General features: G+C 42.8%; 1 protein-coding gene across 3 annotated transcripts in view; it reads left to right on the top strand.

The window, feature by feature from the left end:
• Positions 1-22,954, top strand: part of PIK3C2G (phosphatidylinositol-4-phosphate 3-kinase catalytic subunit type 2 gamma) — a 168,250-nt gene that overhangs the window by 73,540 nt on the left and 71,756 nt on the right. For all 3 annotated transcript variants that reach the window (XM_040345483.1, XM_040345484.1, XM_040345482.1), the window contains exons 10-16: positions 3,691-3,718; positions 4,643-4,832; positions 8,999-9,124; positions 10,352-10,477; positions 12,566-12,677; positions 16,002-16,126; positions 22,758-22,946. In XM_040345483.1, coding sequence (XP_040201417.1) covers positions 3,691-3,718; positions 4,643-4,832; positions 8,999-9,124; positions 10,352-10,477; positions 12,566-12,677; positions 16,002-16,126; positions 22,758-22,946 — 896 coding nt within the window. The remainder of the gene's footprint in view (positions 1-3,690; positions 3,719-4,642; positions 4,833-8,998; positions 9,125-10,351; positions 10,478-12,565; positions 12,678-16,001; positions 16,127-22,757; positions 22,947-22,954) is intronic.

Raw genomic sequence — 22,954 nt, 5'->3', positions numbered from 1 at the left:
ATATGCATAGATGCTAACTGTCCTGGATTTGCTGAGATAGTGCCGCATTGTAGATCTCAGGCCCCATGATGCTGCGTCCTGGGATCACAGTGTCACCCTTATTTGAGTTACTGCACATGCACAGTAAATCAATAAAGCATTTATTATGGTGCGAGCGAGTAGTCCCTGGATAATTAGAGGGGTACACAAGCATTTAGCCATTTATTATAGCACCATAACATCTAATTCGCATTGCGATTTTCGTTAAGTCATCTTCCCTGCCAAACAACTACTGAGATAAAACCAATTACACGATAAATCATGAAGAGAGTCTATTGTTTTTTGTAAAGGCACCACGGTGACTCAATAGATATGCAGGATGTGCTTCTTACTGTTGCACAGTGATTGCCTTTACTGTTCCTCTCCCAATGTTTTATTAAAGTGGAGTTCCACCCATAAATATAACATTACATCAGTAGTTTTAAAAAAATGTCATTAGTCCTTTAAGAAATTTTTTTTTTTTTTTTTAGATGCCTTCAAAGTGTTGTTGCTAGGCAGAATAGTTAATCTTCCCTCTTCCTGCACCTAGGTGCTTATGCTTCCTAACCTACACCGCACAGACTCCTGGGAATGTAGTGGGTGTAACTTTCCAGGAGTCTGTGCACTCCCCAGTCTCGAAGAATCATGTGACTTGGACAGTACAGGTGCTGAAACCTGATCTGAAACCTATTACACTGCTTGTGCAGCACTGAGCATGTGCGAGATCTGCAAGGCTGAAATCCAGGAAGTCATACAGTCTGGCTTCATTATGCCCACACTTAAGATGGCCCCAGTCAATTTCTATTTTATAAAGTGTCTAAATGCTGTAACAACCTAACAAAACAGACCTTAGTTTACAGACTAACTTTACTAGAATACATTAAGCTTGTGTATTACAGGGGTATTTATATTTAAAAAGTGAAATTGTGGCCGGAACTCCGCTTTAATTAAAAGGGATCAGTCAGTATACACATCATCATGCACTACACATGCTGTGTATATGCATGTTGTTACACACATAGAATGCTCTGTGACTGGGTAATTTACAGTACATTCGTCTGCTAGCTAACACAGATGCAAGAAGCACAGAGTTCTATCTATGCGCTGTGAGAACGTGCTGGCCTCCATCTTCGACGCAGAATCCCAGGCACTGAATGTTGAATATTAATGGTTCCCCCGCAGGCAATTTTCCCGGGACCAGCGCCCAGGCTGAGCTGCGTTTGCCGAAGTTCATGGCCGGTTCAGCCTGTTCTCCGGGCAGCTTTTCCTCTGAAGTGTCGGATCTGATCACATGATAAATTATCTCTGGGGATCTTGTGTCAGACAGCAATGTGCTTGTCAGGCAGCGGACACAGCATGGTCACTCAACGACCAGATCTGAGGGATAAGTCTGACAATGTCCTCAGTGCCCTGTCCTACATGACTTGGGGTCCCCCCTAATTATTCTTCATCTCAAAGCACAGTACACACACTGCACAGTGAGTGCATTTGTTGCACTGTAACAGTTAACCTGCTGTACAGTCCATGTGGGGATCATCTGTAGTAGAAACACAATGCTAAGTCCATATGATATGCAGCAATAATGAAATTCAAATCATGACAAAATTCCATTGATAAAGGAATAGAATATATATATATATATATATATATATATATATATATATATATATATATATATATATATAAATTATATTCTATTCCTTTATTTTCTATTCTATTTTATTCTTTTTGGAAAACTTTTCAAATTCTAAAACTATTTGTAATCGATTCGAAAGCTATTTAAATATTATTCAAAATTGATTTGAAAACGTTTTGAAATAGAAAACGATTGGAAATTGATTCAAAAACGTTTCAAATCAATTTGAAAACAAATAATCAAAACAAATCCCGAAAAAAAATTAAACAAATGAAACTAAGTTAAAAGAGGAGTAAAGGTTTTTCTTTTTTTTCCCTATTTATACTTACCTCGGTGGATGGAGCATCAGACTGATGCTGCATCTGTCCCCCGGCGTCTCTGCACTGAGAACCGAACCACCGAACACTGCCGATAGCTCGGTTCTCACTCCTCCCCGAGCACAGCCATACTGACTGTCATTGGAGCGCTGAGCAGTGGAGGGGCGGGAAGCGACCGTCACAGCGGCTCGCTGAGACTGCCATCAATCAAGGCAGTTGACGGATCCAGACTTGGAAGTTGGGATGATGCGCTGCCCCGACTGATGGCAGTGATGTCAGCAGAGAGCGGACTTCAGAAAACGGGTCACAGGAGTGCAAAACGAATTGAAGTCCTGTGACCCAGAGGAGAAGCCCAGCCTAAAAAGCTCAGGCTGGACTTCTCCTTTAACTAAACAAATTTATGTAAATTATGATTTGAAACAAATTTTTTTTTTTTTTTCTTTTTGCACATGTTTAACAAGGATTCCTTGTCAGCACTGTCTGTGTTGATAAGGGGAATCGTTCGAATTTGCACCATCTATGGCCTGTCTTAGGCCCCATACACACGGGAGTATTTATCCGCGGATTTCAGCAGATTTTAATGCGATGGAGTGTACTCACCATCGCATTAAAATCCGCACCGAAATCCTCTGGCGATGACGTGTCGCGCCGTTGCCGCGAATATGACGCGGCGACGTGCGCGACGCTGTCATATAAGGAATTCCACGCATGCGTTGAATCATTGCGACGCATGCGGGGGATCCCTTCGGACGAATGGATTCGGTGAGTCTGTACAGACCAGCGGATCCATCCGTTGGGATGGATTCCAGCAGATGGATTTGTTCTGCATGTCAGCGAATATCCGATCTGCTGGAATCCATCCCAGGGGAGATATATCCGCGGATAAAGATCCGCTGGCGTGTACACACCATAGGATCTATCCGCTGAAACCCATTTGCTGGGATTTATCTGCGGATGGATTCTATGGTGTGTATGGGGCCTTAGTCTCCCCTCACCAAGCAATAAGATCATTGTAACTTTGCAACAAGTCTCAAGGTGAGAAGGTGCAGCAGCGGCTAATCTGTGTCACAGCCAGGAACTGCACAGGTACATGATTGTGCTATCCCTGATCGGGCATCTATGTCCAGGCGGTAGGTGTGACCATACATAATGGCTAAACAATGATGGCACCACCCTTCTCGCTAAAAAACATGAACATTTTCACTTTAAAGTGAATATATAGCAGTTTTGTACATTTTATTTATTCTTAAAAAATCTTATGTTTAAGTAAAATCGTTTTTTTTTTTTAGGAAGGTCATTATGAAATAATGTATATGAATATTTGTGTTTTCAAACCAATCCAGCAGGTGGTGCTCTTGGCTCTCTTTTGTGTGTTCCAGGCTCTAATTATCTGCTTTGTTTATAATATAAAGTAATAAAAAGAAGAGATTTTATGAAAATAGAAAGACAAAGGTAGAAAAAATATCAGTTTAGCATCTTATACACTGAATGTGAAAATGTAATGACCCCCCCCCCCCCCCCATTCAATGACTTACCTCCCCAGGCTAGATCTAGTGAGCAGTGATTTGAAGGTATCCAGAAATCATGACCAGTGGGGGGCGGGATTGGGATACATCACCCTGCAGGGTGCATACACCATAGAGCTGTAGAATTATGAAAGGTGACAATCCATCTGGCATAGTTCACTTACCAATCAACGCAATTCTTTTCTCTCCACAGATCTGGACTATGTTACCACAGGGGAAGAGTAAGTGACGTCAGGTTAATTTATTGTCATTAGAACTGAAGGGGATGATATGTTTCCTCCTCTGTGACATCTGACAGACAAAACTGACCTATCGCTTGAACATATGCAGAGAATAGGCATTACATTCAATAGCCACTGGCTGACGAGCGCAGCTAAGGAAATGTAAGGATTCACAGAACATAAAATTACCCTTTAAGATTACAGTGAACGATATATGCAAGGAGAGCATCTGGTTGTAAACGGAAAATAGTGTTATATAAAGACTGCCAATCATGAGCTATTCTTTTTTCCTTGGCTGCTTTGCTAGCCTGATCGTTTCAATGCTGTCTGAGTCACTGCCTGAAAAAGAAAGTTTGGTGAACTTTTACTTGTTTCCAGTAGAAGCCAGGCAATCTGCGTGTTCTCAAGGCTAGCAACAGCAGCCCAAATGTTTCCATTAGGACAGCTTCACTTTAAATCAGAATAATGTCCTCTGTGTCCTGCACTCATGGACAGATGGTGACAGTGTGTGGGGGATGGAAGAGGGTAACACAATACAACACAATAAGAGAAATTGTAACAATATCATATTAAACACTAGAAATAATGGAGGGGCAGGAACCCAAACCAACCAATCATAATTAATCCTTGTCATCTGCTTCTAGTATAGTGACATGTGATTGGTGTGTAGTTCTAGAGAGGGATTCCTCCAGTATTATCTGATTTGTATTATTATATTATATATATTATCTGATTTGTATTATATATATTATTTTATATTCTGTTATTACATTATCCCTGTTATTATATTACCCCTATCTGTTCTTATATTGTTTTCTACTGTAATATTTACTCTTGCCCTTTTTCCTTGGAATGGAGAGTGGAGATTGCCTTTTATCCAGCATGTATCTTTGAATTTTTAGCTGTCGCGTCTCTCTCCTGCAGCTCCGGCACAGGACGCAGTGACCGCAGTCTCCCTCGCTATCTCCAGTCTCATCAGTATCTACAGCCGCAGTTTCTGTACAGATTTCCAGGTGGCATCTCCCGATGAGCCGAAGTGGACAGTGGGGACACAAGATCACCTGACCTTCCACCTGTACGCGGTACACAACCTGCCCGGTAACTGGACGACCAGGTCAGAACTCCACTATTACCCACTAGCCCTCTGAGCACACCGGGGGAGAGGGAATATACAGAGTCTGTGTGGATTTATTATGGTCAAGACATGAGAAAAATTATTATATTTTTATTTTTTTAGTTCAGTAAATGTTAAACCACATTTTATACTGTGCATGTTCAACATACAATATTGTATATTGTTTATAACAAACATACAACATTATACACTGTACATATCAAACATGCAACAACATTGTATACTGTGCATACAAAACACACTTTATTGTATACTGTGCATATCAAACATACAACATTGTATAACGTGCGCATCAAATATACACCAACATTTTATACTTTGTATATCAAAGATATAACATTTTACACTGTGCATATCCAACATATACATTGTATACTGTGCATAACAAACAAACAACATTCTATACTGCGTAAAACCACTTTATTGTATACTGTGCTTATCAAGCATGCACCAACATTGTATACTGTGCATATCCAACATACAGCAATGTACACTGTGCCTATCAGATATACACCGACATTTTATACTGTGGCTATCAAACATATAACAACATTGTATACTATACATATCAAACATAGAACAACATTGTATAATGTGCATATCAAACATATAATAACATTGTATACTGTGCCTATCAAACATAAAACAACATTGTATACTATGCATATCAAATGTGCAACATTTGATATTGTGCATATCAAACGTACCATATGGTACACTGTGCATGTCAAACATACAGCAAGATTGTATACTGTGCATATCAAACATCTAGCAAGATTGTATACTGTGCATATCAAACATCTAGCAAGATTGCATACTGTGCATATCACATATCTAACATTGTATATTGTGCATATGAAATACATACCAGCTTTGTACGCTGTGCATATCCAACTTATAGCATTGCTGTATACTGTGTATATCAAATGTATAACAATGTTGTATACTGTGCATATTAAATATTTTACACTGTACACTACACAGTGTATCAAACATACAATATTGTACACTGCATATCCAACATACAACATTGTACACTGTGCACATCAAACGTACATTGTATATTTTGCATATGAAACATAGACCAACATTGTACACTTTGCATACCCAACAACATCCTTGTATACTGTGTATATAAAAAATATTACATTGTATACTGTGCATACATTCAACAACTTTCAACATTGTACACATTCTATATAAAAAAAATAGGATAGTACACCATGCATGTCAGATACAATACAACATTGTTTACTGTGCATATCAAATATACAACAACATTGTACACTGTGCATATCCAACCTATAACTGTGCATATCAATATTGTTTTGTTTCCTATGCACAGAACATGATGTTTTTTGTTTGATATACTATACAGTGTTGGTGTATGTTTGGTATGCACAGTTTAGTGTTGTTTTTTAAGCACAGTGGTATATGCAATTGTTGATAAAAAAAAATTGTGGGCTTTTATTATTTTTGCCACTTTTATAATAGCAGCATCTGTTTTATATATACGGTATATGTTAGTACAACATTTCATTTCATTTTGTTTTGTTATTCAACTTAATATGACATATTGCAGATAGGTATAGTTATTGTTTTCATCTTGCAGGTGGATTTCTTGAATCACTTTTTTACTAGAATAATGCTAACCGCTTTGTTGAAAAAAGCCTCTAGTTTACAGAGCTAAATAGCTGAATAAGCAGAGAGCTGACTCTCCTTCCCCATTCTCCCTGAGAGAAGCCCATGAGGGACAGTCCAGCAGTCTTCACCTGTCGATTAAATATAATTTAGTAAAGAATTGGTGGTGTATCATTGAGAAAGTGTGTGGATGGTGAATTGATGTGTGATGCCCTGTATAAACGGTCGGGATTCCCGACGGGGTCAAGGTCCGTTGGAAATCCCGACAGGAAAATCGAGAACCTGCTCTCCCGTACACACGAATGGGTTTTCCGACGGGAAAACTCAGATGAGAGCTTTTTGCCGGGAATCCCGGCCCTGTGTATGCTCCATCAGAGTTTTTCCGACGGGAAAAAGTCCATCGGGAATCCCGGCAAGAAAAAAGAGAGCAGCCTTGTACACACGGCCGAGAATCCCATCAGGAAAAAAAACGGTGGTTTTCCTGACGGGAATCCTGTCAAACTTGCCTTGTTAAACCATGTATACAGACGGCCACTCAAAAGAACCACCGTTCTTTTGAATGGCAAGAACATGGTGACGTCATCGACTACGATGAGCCGGCATCTCGTCACATTCCATTCCGTCCCCGCCATCTTGCTACACCCCACAATAACTTTGTATGCTACCGCGCATGCGTCGAAAGTGTTATCGGGCATGCACAGTTTTTCTACACTCAGGTAAGCATACAGATAACCGGTTTTCTCGGCAGGAAACACTCTGCCGGGAATCCCGACGGGAAAATAGAGAGCAGGGTTCTCTATTTTCCCGTCGGGATTCCCAGCTGTTTCCTGATGGAAAAACTGCTTGGGAGCATACACACGGCCGGGATTCCAAATGCTCTCCTGGCAGTTTTCCTGCCGGGAAAACAGGTCGTGTGTACGAGGCTAGCAGGTTCTCTTTTTTTTTTTTTGGCCGTTTTTGGGCAATTTTCCCATCGAAAAAACCTGCGAGGAGCATACACACGGCCGGGATGCCAGGCCAAAAGCTCTCCTTGCAGTTTACTCATAAGGGAAACCCGGACGCGTGTACGGGGCATTGCACGTGGTTGCAGCACTCCGCCATTAATAATAATAATGCTACAAACATTTATTTTCTAGAAATCACAATACCATTTGCAGTACACCCCAGGAGTCTCCCATCACACGCATTAGAACTATTAGCCATGTCATCTAAATAAAGTCATTACAGCATATGGAAAGCCAAACCTTTTTCAGGTTTGGATTAGGTAGGGAAAGCATTAAACCCTCTGGCAGATTTTTGTTGTTGTCTTTATCCGCACTGGAACTATTCACCCTCCCTATTTATCCTGGTGTCACTGAGACAGAAAGTGAGCGGAGATCCGAAATATACCATACAGTCACTAGAGAAAAAAAAATAGAGGGGGAATCGTCCAAAGGGAACACCTGTTCTGGTGACGGTGGAAAGATTTCCGTTTACTTCATGTTGTGTTTTTGGGACAGGAAATGAAGGGAAATCTGCAAAAAATAAATAAACAAAGTGGCAGGCATTTAACTCTTCCCCAATCTATCCTAAATTAAATTCAAAATACACTTTAAGAGGACCTGCACTCACCAGTAAAAATCCCCCCCCCCCCCCGCTTCAAAATTACATTACGGATCTAATGTTCCCATTAAAGCGCTGTCTGTGCAGATTGTGCCCCAGTTCTGCCTCGGTACATCTTATATAACGGCCCCCTGGGGCCCCATCTATGAGAACAACACTCAGAGAGCTCATTAACTATTTAGAGGAGAAATTACTAAGACAAACAGAACTCCGCCCAGAGACATGATTCGTCCTATGATGGAGATTCTTATGGAGCAATAAAACTAGACAAAGTAGATGTAATCCTGAACTGCATGACATTTAGTTTGCTCTGTGCACTGTATGTTAAAATCAATTGTCTTTTTATTAATACAAACCCCCTGTTTTAACCAATTATTATTATTTGTTAAATCTCAGTGAAGCCGATCTCCTGCAGCCTCTTTGCAGCCACTGCTTGTCTGCATGCACTCCAGTGGCATTTCTCAGGGCAGATTTATGAATGTTTGACAAAAACGGCCACTTGTAGTCTCCATTGGAAACCTGTTTGGTAGGGTGGCAACAAAGGAGAGTGGTTGGGAGACACGGACAGAGCACTGAAACCCAATAACAGGAAGTGCCTGAATGAGGACCTTCATGGCAGGACCATCAGGGATAACTTTAATGAAAGCTGCAGATTTAAAAAGATTGAAAATATTTCTTGTGAAAAAAAAAAAAGATTGAAAATAACTTGAAAAGTTTGAAAATTATGTTGACATGTTAAAGCTTCTATGAGGTTTTACTTATTGGATTTGCATCTGCTGGAACTTGTATTTGGGTCGTAATGTATGTAGCTGGATGAAGTCACATGCAGACATTATTGGTTGTGCATTGAATATTTGTATAGAGTCACTCTTTATAATCTGACATTTGTCTTCTGTTTCCAGTCAGGATTCCGACTTCTATATCTCATGTTCGGTGACATACAGTGGGAGGAAAATCTGCCCTGAAATCAGATCTCACAATATGAAGGCCAGACAATCACTCTTCTCCAGACTTGTGTGGGACGAAGTGTAAGCTTTTTTGTCCACCTTACCGCCTGTGGCTAGACTTGAAAATTGCTGTTCAGACACTCTCCATATAATCTAACAAAGCTTGAGCTATTTTTCACAGAAGAATGGGAAAAAAATTCCCTTTCTAGATGTGCAAAGCTGGTAGAGATTTTCCCAAAAAGAATTGCGTGGGAGGTGGTTCTATTGACTCGCTTTTGACATATGTATTTGTAAACAATTTGGAGAACCATTTATCATTTTCCTTCCACTTCACAATTATGTGCCAGTTTGTTTTGGTCTATCACATAAAATCCCAATAAAATACTTTTACGTTTTTGGTTGTACCATGACAAAATGTGAAAAATTTCAAGGGGTATGAATACTTTGTCAGAGCACTGTATATGGCCAGATTTAGAAGATTTGAAGACCAATCCATTACTGGAGCTGCTACACAGGAGATGATATACTGTACATCCTCGAAGATATGCACAGTAAATCATCACCCCTTTTCTGTAGTACTATATAGGAGGATGTTGACAGTTCTGCACATTGTGTGCCATTGCCCTACCTCTTAACATCACCTGCCTACCCTGAGCAGCTTGCATTTTATTATCACATCCCTGTCCTATCTATTAATTTACAGAGCAGCTACTGCCACTGAAAGCATGATTTCAGCTGCAGTGTGGCAGCTTGGTATGTAGACCAATTGCAGGAGATCACACCAAAAATTGGGGAATTAAAGGTGTAATTTTTTATCAGGAGTTCTCTTTTATAAGTGACCTTGCCATGCTGGCTGATACCATTTGCTGACTCTTGGAGGTAGAATTACTGGCACACAGTAGTTAGGCCCCTTTCACACTGAGGAGTTTTTCAGCGCTAAAAATATCGCCTAAATAGCGCCTGAAAAACTCCTGCCCAGCCTTCTCAATGTGAAAGCCCAGAAGGCGATATGCTGGCAGGAGAGAAAAAAATCTCCTGCAAGCAGTATCTTTGGAGTGGTGAGAGGAGCGGTGTGTATACCGCTCCTTCACCGCTCCTTCCCATTTAAAACAATGGAAAACCGTGGTAATACCGCCCGCAATGCGCCTCTGCAGAGGCGCATTGCGGGCGGTATAAACCCTTTTTCGGCCGCTAGCGGGGGTTAATACCGCACCGCTAGTGGCTGAATCCCACGGCAATTCCTACGTTATAGCGCCGCTATTTTTATCCCTGGGCTCTGACATGTTGTCTTTTTGTTTTGTGTTCCAGGGTGACATTTCCGCTCCTGGTGGCAGCTCTGCCGTATGAAACGATGCTGGTGCTGAGATTGTATGCGGTGACTGACACTTGCAACACCTTCCTGGCCTGGTCTTGTCTGCCACTCTACTCCACCAAGTGAGTTATCTGTGTATACTTGCGTGACAGTGGACCCCTGCCTTAAACACAATCCTTGGACTTCCCTGAACAGCTTGATCCCAGTGGATATCAGAGCAGCCGTAGCTGCTCGTCTATTAGGGTCTATCGATCGCCTTCTTTTCTCTATTTGTTTATAATTAGGATGTAAATTGGGGAGATCAATCACTCGGTGATATCCTGTGATGCATGTGAGCGTAGTTCCCTGACACACAGTGATTGGATGTCGGTAGGCAAGAAGATAGTGGTGACCCCAGACAGGTAGTTCTTCTTTGTAATAGGAAAAGGCTGACTGCCAGTCCAGAGATGAAGAATTAAAGCAGAACTGCACCAAAAACGCTCATTCATTCATTTTTAATATTTAAATCAAAGTCCCCCATCCATGCATATCTCCATGCTTTATTTTGCTGAGAAATCACTTTGAAAAACACCCCCCTAGAAATTCTGGCCTTGGCCATCTTGAGTAAGGGCAGATGATTCATGTGGCATTTACTTCCTGAAATCCATCTGCCCTTAGCTCAGACATGCAAGGAAGGTGTGCATGGGCGTAAAATGAAGGATGGATGGCCGCACTCCAAACCAAACAGGTTGTCTTTATTTAAACGAACAGCAAAACATACCAGATCACAGCAACAGAAACAGGAGGATAACCGACGTTTCGCACTGACTTAGTGCTTATTCATGGCCATGAATAAGCACTAAGTCAGTGCGAAACGTCGGTTATCCTCCTGTTTCTGTTGCTGTGATCTGGTATGTTTTGCTGTTCGTTTAAATAAAGACAACCTGTTTGGTTTGGAGTGCGGCCATCCATCCTTCATTTTACGCCCATGCTTGCCTAGTGCACTGCCAGCACCCTTGGAATCTTACACCTGTGTATGACCCTATAGCAGACCCACCTTGAGCGGTGATTTTCCTTCTTCTAATGCAAGGAAGGTGTGCTTAGCTGGAAAAAAAACTCTCCTCCTCTCTTCTCCTCCTGAAGACTCATGAGATGTATGACATCATTTGCCTAGAATTGGAAACCAGGAAGATAATGAAGGACATTTTAAAAATATGATATACTTTACTAACTATTTACTAATGCTAGCAGCATAATAATTAATAGTCAATGTTATTTGAGAGAATGAAGTTACGCTTTAAAGAAGAACTCCACTCAGAGAACATACCTAGAGTTCAGCTCCTCCAGGGCCTCTAGCAGCCAAGAATACGGAGAGAAATTCAAACAATTACAACTGTGTGTGGCGCTTCTCCCTCTTAGCATGTTATAGCTGAGCATTCCTTCTCAGATAATGCACCTTGGGAGCCCCCTGTCAATGCCCAGGCCTAGAGAAGCACTTTGCAGGGGGGCAGCACGGACAGTGTCCCCGCCGGCTTGCGCTACACTGTTAGGCAAATTAGTTTAGCGCCCCCATAAATCGGCCGCACTGCTTCCAGTATGTGGGCGGTTGGCATTCTGCAACTGTCGGGGGGGGGGGGCTGGCGTCGCTTCTAATTTTTTACCATCCCTGTCCCATTGCAGAGATTTCACTTCATGTCCCATAGCCAAACAGGAAGTGAGAGGAAATCTATGCAAAATAAGGGAATCCATTGCGTCCCCCCCCCAGGACATCAGAACTAGTGTCCCCACTTGAAAATTTCAGGGTGGGTCTTAAACCGCAAGGGGTGTGGCGTTGACAGGAAGGGGTGGGTCATATTTAATTAGGGGGTGCACGAGTTTAGTCAGGCCTAGGGCAGCACAAAACCTAAATACACCCCTGCCCCCTGTTCTGAACTGAGCAATGATGCTGTACTTATAATGATGGATAATTGACCAATCGGATTAATTTCAGTTAGCACATTTTCATTCACTCGATCAGATTCCTCACACACATCAATCTTTGATGATCATTTATTGATGGAGGCACTCAATTAGTAGAGTCAGTTATGTAAGATATAATTCTATGCTGGAAACAACTTCTAGACATCAGAGAATAACCACTTTGGGCATTACTGATCACTGTGACTAGCAGATTGTATGGGGTGTCGGTGCTGGTTGATGTTCCCCATCTGACATTATATTTTCTCCTCCAGGCAAATGGTTCAGGGTTTTCTTCTGATAAATATGATATCTCACGCCGAACCACCACCTGCCATCACCCCAGGAGCCTTTGATGTCACCCTGCCCACACTCGTCACCATACAGGTCAACAATCTAACCCATTGTGTATTATATTTTATTAAATTATATTAGATTGTGTTTTATTTTGTTATGTTACATTCAGGGGTCAAGTCCTGGGGAAAATAGTGTGGGAACTCCCACCCAAGATCCACTCCCCCGCAAAAAAAAAAAAAAAAAATTATAGGCTCATATGCATATATATTTCACAGGAAATCTAGTGCAACTTTAAGCAAGTTCTTTCTAAATCCCGCGATGACAAAAGCTCCCAGGAGACATTGCGGCATAAAGTGGAAGGACGGAATACCCGCACACTACCTGATGAATCCAAGGGCCCCCCTGACCCCTGGTTGTGGAACAACAGGGCCCATATAAAGGAACCGATTTCTGCATTCCCCCGCTTCTCCTCCTCTCCCTCCCGCAGGCATTCAGCTTCGGCAGGAGGAAAATGGAGAGATCGTTCTTCTATGCCAGTGTTTCTCTTTTTTTTTTCAGTCAGGGCACCCTTGAAGTATACCCCAAGGGGAATGGGGATGCAATGCAACCACCTTGCAACTGTGTGCATTCCATGCAGTTTTTTTTGCTGGTACTATGAACAAGCAAAAAAACATACATACACGAAACATACATACATTTATGCCCATCAAACGCAGCCATTTTGCCCATCAAAACGCAGCCACTGTGCCCCAACAAAACGCAGCCACTGTGCCCCATCAAAACACAGCCACTGTGCCCCATCAAAACGCAGCCACTGTGCCCCAACAAAACGCAGCCACTGTGCCCCAACAAAACGCAGCCACTGTGCCCCATCAAAACGCAGCCACTGTGCCCCATCAAAACGCAGCCACTGTGCCCCAACAAAACGCAGCCACTGTGCCCCATCAAAACGCAGCCACTGTGCCCCATCAAAACGCAGCCACTGAGCCCCAACAAAACGCAGCCACTGTGCCCCATCAAAACGCAGCCACTGTGCCCCATCAAAACGCAGCCACTGTGCCCCAACAAAACACAGCCACTGTGCCCCATCAAAACGTAGCCACTGTGCCCCATCAAAATGCAGCCACTGTGCCCCATCAAACACATACATGCACACTCACATGCATATATACACATACATACATGCACACACACACACACACAAACTTATAAACACACAGTAGATAGATAGTCTTATGAAAAACGAAAGACCTTTACTTTACCTCTTCCTGCTAGGTTTGGCACTGTAGGGGGAGATAAAGAGCACAGCACACACAGCACTGCTTTCACTTTAGGTCTATTCCGTGCGACCAGCTCCCTGCAGTGCACAGTGCCTAGTAAAGTTTGGCTGAGGATCGGAGTAGCTGCTCCTCGTATCAAAGTATACAGCAAGGGGCTCAGTCGCCATAGCGACCTCTATAATTCCACCACTGACACACAGTACAACCATAACTTAAGAGCACCCACCAGCATGAGACAGAACTGAGCACCTGCTGTGTGGGTGATTATTCTAGTGGTAAATATCAAAAAGCACAGCGAGGATCCTATTTAAAAATACATGTATGGCATCATGCCATCGGACTCACTGTGTGCTAGCTGCCGCCAGGATTTGTTTTACTGCTCCCTCCGGGTCCCAGCCTGTCCACTGCAAACATCAGTCGCAGCACCTGAGAGAGGAGCAGATACAGATCACCCTGCCAGGGGCTGGGGAAGGAAGAGAGCAGCCGGCCGAACTATAGAGAATGCAGCGCTGTGCAGGTTGATGTACCTGCGCCCGAAATTGAGAAAAAAGTCCCTTCAATGCTCCCACCTCCTGGGCCCCTCTGGTTACCCGATGGGGCCCAGTAAAATGTAATTGTAGCCCCCTAAGCAAGTAGGAAGGGGGGTGATTTTAGTAAGCCCTTTTATTTGATTTACAGGAAAACAAAACTACAAAGGGAACGGCGTTCCTGCTGTGAAAAAAGTGCAGGGACGCCGCTCCCATGCGTTCCCGCAGGACTCGATCCCTGGTTACATTACATTATACACATAAGGCCCATCATTGGCTTCAGATTCCCCCGGGATATCGGGTATTAAAATGTAAAGCAAAAAAACAGAACTAACTATCAAATACAAAGAAGACATATTAAATACTTAAATACACCCCTCCCCTAAATATGGAGATTTATAGATAGATTCAGGTACGAGTGCTTAAAGATGCGGCGGCGTAGCTTAGCCTGTTTAGGCTACCCTGCCGTAAATTAGCTAGGCTAGTAATGATTCTCAATATACTTGCCTGCTAATATACGGCGGCGTAGCCTAAAGCGGGCGGGCGTAAGGGCGCCGAATTCAAATGTGTTGGAGGGGGGCGTGTTTCATGGTAATGAGGCTTGACCTCACGTTTATTATGTTTTTTTCTAAGTGCGCATGCGCCGGGTGCCTACATTTCCCAGTGTGCATTGCAGCTACGTACGCCGCATGGGCCTATTGATTTAGACGTGGACATAAACGACGTAAATCCCGATTCGCGGACGACTTACGCAAACAAAGTAAAAAATTCGAATCTCGCGGCGGGAACGGCGGCCATACTTTAACATTGTTATTCCACCTAATAGGTGGAACTACTTTAGGCATGCTAATGCCTTACGGAAACGGCGTAAATCGACTGCGGCGGCCGGGCGTACGTTCGTGAATCGGCGTTTAAACTCATTTACATATTCTACGCAGGCCGCAATGGAAGCGCCACCTAGCGGCCATCCAAAATATTGCAACCTAAGATAGGACGGCGCAAGCCGTCCTATCTTTGATATGTTTAAGCGTATCTCTGCTTGAGCATACGCTTAAACATAGGTCAGCGTATATTCTGACTTAGGTCGGCTTATCTACTGATAAGCCGGCCTAACTCTTACTGAATCTACCTATTAGAGAGTAGATACATTGATTAAAATTAGATTTATTATTTACTCTTTATCCATCTACTATATATTAGCCCCATAATACTATCTATCCATCTACAATGGGCCCCTTACTATTCTGTATCCATCCACTATATTTTGTTCCTGTAAAACTCTTTATCTATCTACTATATGGATATCACACAACTGTATTGTGCGTGATATTCCAGTACTGTCTTTGTCCTCTAATATGAATAACTGCCACTGCAGTTGAGGACTCTGTAATGAAATGTAATGTGTTTTATCCTAGTCCAGTCTCTGTCATGTAATATAAACAGTATATTGTATAGTATGTATTGTATAAATTAGTCTGTCTTCTGCTGCAGCAAGCACTGATATATAATGTATTTTTATACTGGTACAGTCTCTGCTTCTAGTTCTTTATATTTTTATAACATTTCCAGTTCGTAGCACAGTAACTACAATATGTTATTTGGTGCAGGTTGATTTCCCACAGACAGTGCACACATTTTGCAGACCCACCGCAGACAAGTCCAACATTAGCGTGGCATTTCAGGATCCGACTCATCAGATGGAAATCCTGGCGCAACGTGGCTCTGTGCTCTTGTAAGCTTCATCACTCGTGATTAAAAGGATAAAACAAGCTATTATTAAGCTATTTGGTTTTGGGTGGAGAACAGTAAATGGAATTACCTTATATGGTGGGAAGATTACAGTGCCACAGCTTTTGGCGTCACCTGGTCATAGTCAGACTCACTGGTTATCATTATAGAGAACCCTGGGTGACATTATCATTTAGCTTTGCAGTGGTTGGGGGGGGGGGGGGGGGTATCAAAGGATTATTCTGGAAGGAATTTACTTGTTATTTAGCATAAGTGTAGCTAAATTAAAAAAAACAGAAAAGTCCTACGGCAAATTAGTGCCCTCCTGATGAAATTCATCTGGGCAGGGAAAAAGGCAAGAATTAAGAAAGAGGTGATGAGGTTACCCAAGTGTTTTGGGGGGATGGCAGTCCCGGATATTGCCAAATATTATCAAGCGGCACATTTGACGAGATTGATAGACTGGTGTAGAAACGGACACTATAAAAGGTGGGTTGAGGTAGAACAGCAGACCTGTCCAATAACACTAAGTAGAGCCCCTTGGTGTTATAAGTTATTGCCAAGTAAGATGAAGAAACATCCCATAATTGGCCCAACGTTGTCAATCGCAGCTAAAATATGTAAAAATCCAAAATTCTCATCGAAGTGTTCTCCCCTGTTCCCTATATTAGGGAACCCAGGCTTCACACCAGGTACAGCAGGAGCAGTTTTTAATAAATTAAAACAAAGGGGTAAAGTACAGGTATCACATTTTCTGCAAACTGGTATGTGGCCATCATTGGAGGCCCTAACAAAGAGAGGAGGGAATTATGAGTTATCCTTTTGGCAAGCATTTCAAATAAGCAACTTTTTAAGATCCCTGGGACAACCATCTAATTTTCGGCGACAACTAACAAAATTTGAACAATACTGCGACGAGGAGGAACCAATACAAAGAGTGAGTTCAAAGATGTATAGACTATTGAATTCCCCTCAGGAGGATTTTGAGTTGCCGGGACTGGGGAAATGGGAAAGAGATCTGGGGAGAAATTTCTCACAGACTCAACGTAAACACATAATTCACTTAGCATTAAACTCCTCAATATCTACGCGAATACAGGAATCCAATTATAAACTATTGTTCCAATGGTATTATACACCAGTAAGGTTACATAAATTTTCTAAAGGCTACTCAGAGTATTGTTGGAGATGTGGTGTGGAGCAGGGAACCTTGCTGCATATATTTTGGTCCTGTGCAAAAGTAAGAGATTACTGGAAGGAAGTCCAGAGAATTGTTCAAAAATTTACGGAGTACCAGATTCAGGAGGATCCAGCTTTTTTTCTGCTCCATTGCTCACAAATCCCAGTGCGAGAGTACAAAAAGATGGTGATATGTCACATGATAAATACTGCCAGAAATGGAATAACATTACAATGGAGAGACAGTAGATCACCCTCTATTGCGAGATGGCTCAATAGAGTGAGAGAGACTGGAGCTATAGAAGATCTGATCCTCTCAGCCCGGAACAAAAGGGAACAGTATGTAGAAACTTGGACAGGTTGGAATCAGTTTATGAGTACGGAAGAGGGGAAGAGATTACTGGAGGAATAGATAGGGGAGAGAAGAATCCTTTTTGGGTAGAAGTGAAATGGGAGAGGCCGAAGGGTTGAAGTAAGGGAGGATCCGTCCGTCTCCGGCGAGGTAGGGGAGGGAGAGGAGGGGAGGGGGTTGGCTGGGTTTTCTAATTTTTTTTTTTTTTTGGTTGTTGTTTTGTTTTGTTGAGGATTATGTTGATTCTAGGTTTAAGGGGGGGTTAGGTGGGGTATAGGAATGGACAAGGGAACAGAGGGGAGGAAGAAGTGTGAGGTCAATACAGTGGTATTAGGAAACGGGAAAAGAATTTACTGATAAAAGGCAGGCGGGAATGGGAACAGAGCAAGAGGACCGGGGAGGTACTGCTTTTGGTTTATTCTTCTTAAGTTTCTGAATCCCCACCTGTTTATTTGCTAGCCCATCATAAGTGTGTAGTGATAAGAACTATATGATTATGTATCCATTGTATAAGATATGTTAACCTTCTGTGAACCTTACCATAAAAGAAAAATAAAATAAAAGATTTAAATATGAAAAAAAAAAAACAGAAAAGTCAGCACAAGGGACATAACTTACAGTGAGAAGATTGTGTCCCTTCTGCTGATTCCTGTTCTGTTAGTAGAAAGTCTCTTCTGTCTGTGCCCCCCCCCCCCTCCACTGCGGTGGACATAAATACAACCAAGGGTCTGTCACAGGCTCTGGTTAAGAAAGCCCAAATATGGCCATCCTTTCCGCGCAGCTGTTCTATTCACATAAGCCGTGCTACAGTTTTTATGAATGAAACATGATCTATGAATGGAGGACGGGCGGGTGATTGATAGGTTTGCCTTCTCTATTCATAGATCACATTTCATTCCTAGGAGCTGTATTATGGCTTCTATGAATGGAGAAGCTAGGCAGAAAGGGCAGGCATAGTAAGGCTCTCCTGATGAGAGCCTGTGACAGTCCCTAAGTTGTATTAAAGGGTTTGTAAAGGTAAAAAAAAAAAAAATCCCTAAATAGCTTCCTTTACCTTAGTGCAGTCCTCCTTCACTTACCTCATCCTTCGATTTTGCTTTTAAATGTCCTTATTTCTTCTGAGAAATCCTCACTTCCTGTTCTTCTGTCTGTAACTCCACACCGTAATGCGAGGCTTTCTCCCTGGTGTGGAGAAAGCCTCTTGAGGGGGGAGGGGGCGAGCAAGCAAGTCAGGACACTCTCTACTTTGCAGATAGAGAAAGGAGCTGTGTGTTAGTGGGTGTCCTGACACTCCTGCTCGCCCCCTCCCCCATCAAGAGGCTTTCTCCACACCAGGGAGAAAGCCTCGCATAACGGTGTGTAGTTACAGACAGGAGAACAGGAAGTGAGGATTTCTCAGAAGAAATAAGGACATTCAAAAGCAAAATTGAAGGATGAGGTAAGTGAAGGAGGACTGCACTAAGGTAAAGGAAGCTATTTAGGGATTTTTTTTTATTACCATTACAACCCCTTTTAAGCCTCACTGCACCAGCAGTTAGGGGTAGGGGAATGGATGGAGGATGACTTCTACTAACAGAAGAGGAATCAGAACAAGGGACACATCCTACTGATTGTAGGTTATGTCCCTTGTGCTGATTCTTCTTTTTTCTGTTTTTAGTTTCAGCTTTTATGCAGCAGCCATGCAGAACTGAAATGTAAATGTTGGGTAGAGTTGTCAGCGGCTGAAGGAAAACGAAATAGAATCTGTGTGGAAAGAAATCCAATCAGGAAAAGGCAGGCAAAGCATTAAGTGGGAGGTGTTATCAGGAAGTGCAAAGTGCAGCCAGTTAGATCCCACCGCTCAGTTATTTTAAAGTGGTGAAATTGATTGGTGAACTGATTTACAATCGGTCACTTCAAGTTAGTGAACTTTCCAAATTCCTTTCCATCTCACTAAAGTTGGGCATAGAGGGCCAGATTCACATAGAACTGCGGCGGCGTAACGTATCGTAGATACGTTACACCGCCGCAAGTTTTCATCGCAAGTGCCTAATTCACAGAGCACTTGCGATGAAAACTACGCCGGCGGCCTCCGGCGCAAGGCGGGCCAATTCAAATGGGCGTGTGCCATTTAAATTAGGCACGCTCCCGCGCCGGACCTACTGCGCATGCTCCGTTTCGCAAATCCCGTCATGCTTTGCGCGCCGTGACGTCATTTTTTCGAAACGGCGACGCGCGTAGCGTACTTCCGTATTCCCGGACGTGTTACGCAAACGACGTTCATTTTTAAATTTCGACGTGGGAACGACGGCCATACTTTAGACAGCAATACGTTTGCTGACTAAAGTTAGGGCAGCTAAAACGACGACTAACTTTGCGACGGGAAACTAGACTAGCGGCAACGTAGCGAACACGAAAATCCGTCGGGGATCCGCCGTAACTGCTAATTTGCATACCCGACGCTGGTTTACGACGCGAACTCCACCCAGCGGCGGCCGCGGTATTGCATCCTAAGATCCAACAGTGTAAAACAATTACACCTGTCGGATCTTATGGATATCTATGCGTAACTGATTCTATGAATCAGTCGCATAGATAGAAACAGAGATACGACGGCGTATCAGGAGAAACGCCGTCGTATCTCTTTGGTGAATCTGGCCCAGAATAATCAATTCAGTCAGTTCATCAAGGACCGGTTGAATTTCAATCTGAAAATAGACTGTGCCCAGCTTAAGTCGAGAAATCTGGCAGAGTTCCGGAAGAGGTAAGGTGGATCACTTATGAGCCATTTTATTTACTGGCAGGGGTAATTTTCCCTCTACATTGTCTGGTCGCCATCACTTAACAATTAAACCCAAACTCAGGTTCAGCATTCATAAAACAAAACTAAAATCAGTCCATTTTATGTGTCTATAGTAGAATGTCCATGCAAATTGACATTGTTTGCATGGACATTTTACTAAAGACACACATACTAGACTAATATTAGTTTTGTTTTGATTCACAGCGCTGTCCCAAACATTCCACCTCTAATGTTATCACTCTAAAATCATCAAAAACACAAAGGGGCAGATCCACAAAGCGAGTACGCCGGCGTATCTACTGATACTCCGGCGTACTTTCAAATTTCCCACGTCGTATCTTTGTTTTGAATCCTCAAAACAAGATACAACGGCATCTGGGTTAGATCCGACAGGCGTACGCCTTCGGATCTAAGATGCAATTATTCGGCGTCCGCTGGGTGATGTTCCCGTCGTAATCCGCGTCAAGTATGCAAATTAGCTATTTCCGACGATCCACGAAGGTACAAGCGGCCGTCGCATTCTTTTACGTCGTCTCTAGTCGGCTTTTTCCGGCGTATAGTTAAAGCTGCTGTTTGGTGGCGTACTCAATGTTAAGTATGGGCGTCGTTCCCGCGTATAATTTAAAAAAAAAAATTTGTTTGCGTAAGTCGTCCGTGAATCGGGCTGGACGTAATTTACGTCCACGTCAAAACAATGACGTCCTTGCGACGTCATTTAGCGCAATGCATGGCGGGAAATTTAGGGGCGGCGCATGCGCAGTTCGTTTGTCGCGGGGACGCGCTTCATTTAAATGAAACACGCCCCCCTACTCGCCGATTTGAATTAGGTCACCGTTACGCCGCGAGAGATACACTACGCCGCCGTAACTTACGGCGCAAATTCTTTCAGGGTTCAAACCAAAAAAAGTAAGTTACGGCGGCGTAGCGTACCTCAGATACGCTGTGTCGGGGTAGATCTTTGTGGATCTGCCCCAAAGTGCCAAACTTTAAATAAAGTGTTCAGTGTCCAAATAATACAGTCTTTGCAAGACAGTGCTGGTGCTTGGATATCTTGTGCTGAGGTGCCATTCACTCCACTGCTTCACATGCATCAATGTCAGTGCTGTGCCTCCCTCAGATGTTCCCAAACTCATCAAAGCATGTGGACTCCATGCATAAGCATTAAGAGTCATGAGCACTTATAATGCAGGTTTCACTGGCATATATAGGCTCTCTGGATGTAAAATGTATTCCTCTCCGTCCTCCAATGGGGAAACTGGACTCAGTATCTGGAATATCTCTTACCATGCAAAGAATAAACATGGGTGCCCCCATAGCGTAATTCCACTTTATTATAAAACACACAAATTGATTTACACTCACTTCAAAGATTAATATATGAGAACGCTGAAGCCGGAAGCACCGCTTGCAGCGTGTGCTCCATGGGCCGGATGTGACGTTACCAGTTAACTCCGCCCAATGCGTTTCTCCCCTTCCACAGGGCATCTTCAGACACTCATTGGATGGAGTTAACCAGCAACATCACATCTGGCCCATTGTGCACACGCTTTGAGTGGCACATCTGGGTTTAGCGTTTTCATACTATTAAAGTAAATAAAGTGGAATTACACTATGGGAACCCCTGTTGTTTTTTCTTTGCATGTTGAGAGATATACCAGATACTTAGTCCAGTTACCACATTGGAGGAGCAGTGAAGGACAGAGAGAAAAATATAAGTTTACACCCAGAGAGCCCATATATGCCAGTGAAACCTGCATTATAAGCACTCACGACTCTAAATGCTTATGCATAGAATCCACACGCTTTGAGTGTAGGAACACCTGAGGGGGGCACACCATTGACATTGATGCATGTGAAGCAGTGAAGTGATTGGTACATCAGCACAAGCACCAAGCACTATATTTAAAAGACTGTATTATTAGAAATTGATTTGGGAGAGCGCTGTGAATCAGGATACTATCGATTAGGCTTTTAGAACCTTTGTAACAGTGGCAGTCCTTTTATTTTATAAACACTTATTACTTTTACACAGTAGTTTTGTGTACATTTACATTTTTATTATTAGTTTTGTTTTGTTTCTGTTCTTTGAGTGATACACTTGAGTTTGGGTTTGCTCTATTTGCTATTACTGTACTATTATGTATGTAATGGTGTGCTAGCTGCTAGTTTAGTAATTTTACCATTTTGCGCAGTTTTTTTATTTTAACGCACCATCACCTATCAGCTTGGAAATTACTCGCTGTTGTCATTGTTGTTTTCTGTTATGTTCTTTCATCCCGAGCTTCCCTTTTCATATTCCTTCTCTTCATTTCATCCCTCTAGGCTCTCTGAAACAGATAAACAATGTTTGTGGCATTACCGCCACTGTGTAAACAAGCTGGCAGGTAACATTTCATTGCTGCTGGGCAGTGCACCTGGTTGGGATCCCCCAACTATATCCACCATGTATCGACTGCTGCAAGACTGGAGCTTCTCCGATCCGCTAGAGGGCCTGAGCCTACTGAGCCCCTGGTGAGAAT

This window comes from Rana temporaria, chromosome 3, assembly GCF_905171775.1.
Source record: "Rana temporaria chromosome 3, aRanTem1.1, whole genome shotgun sequence".
In the NCBI taxonomy this organism is placed as follows: Eukaryota; Metazoa; Chordata; class Amphibia; order Anura; family Ranidae; genus Rana; species Rana temporaria.
This window is presented reverse-complemented; position numbering and strand designations above follow the sequence as displayed.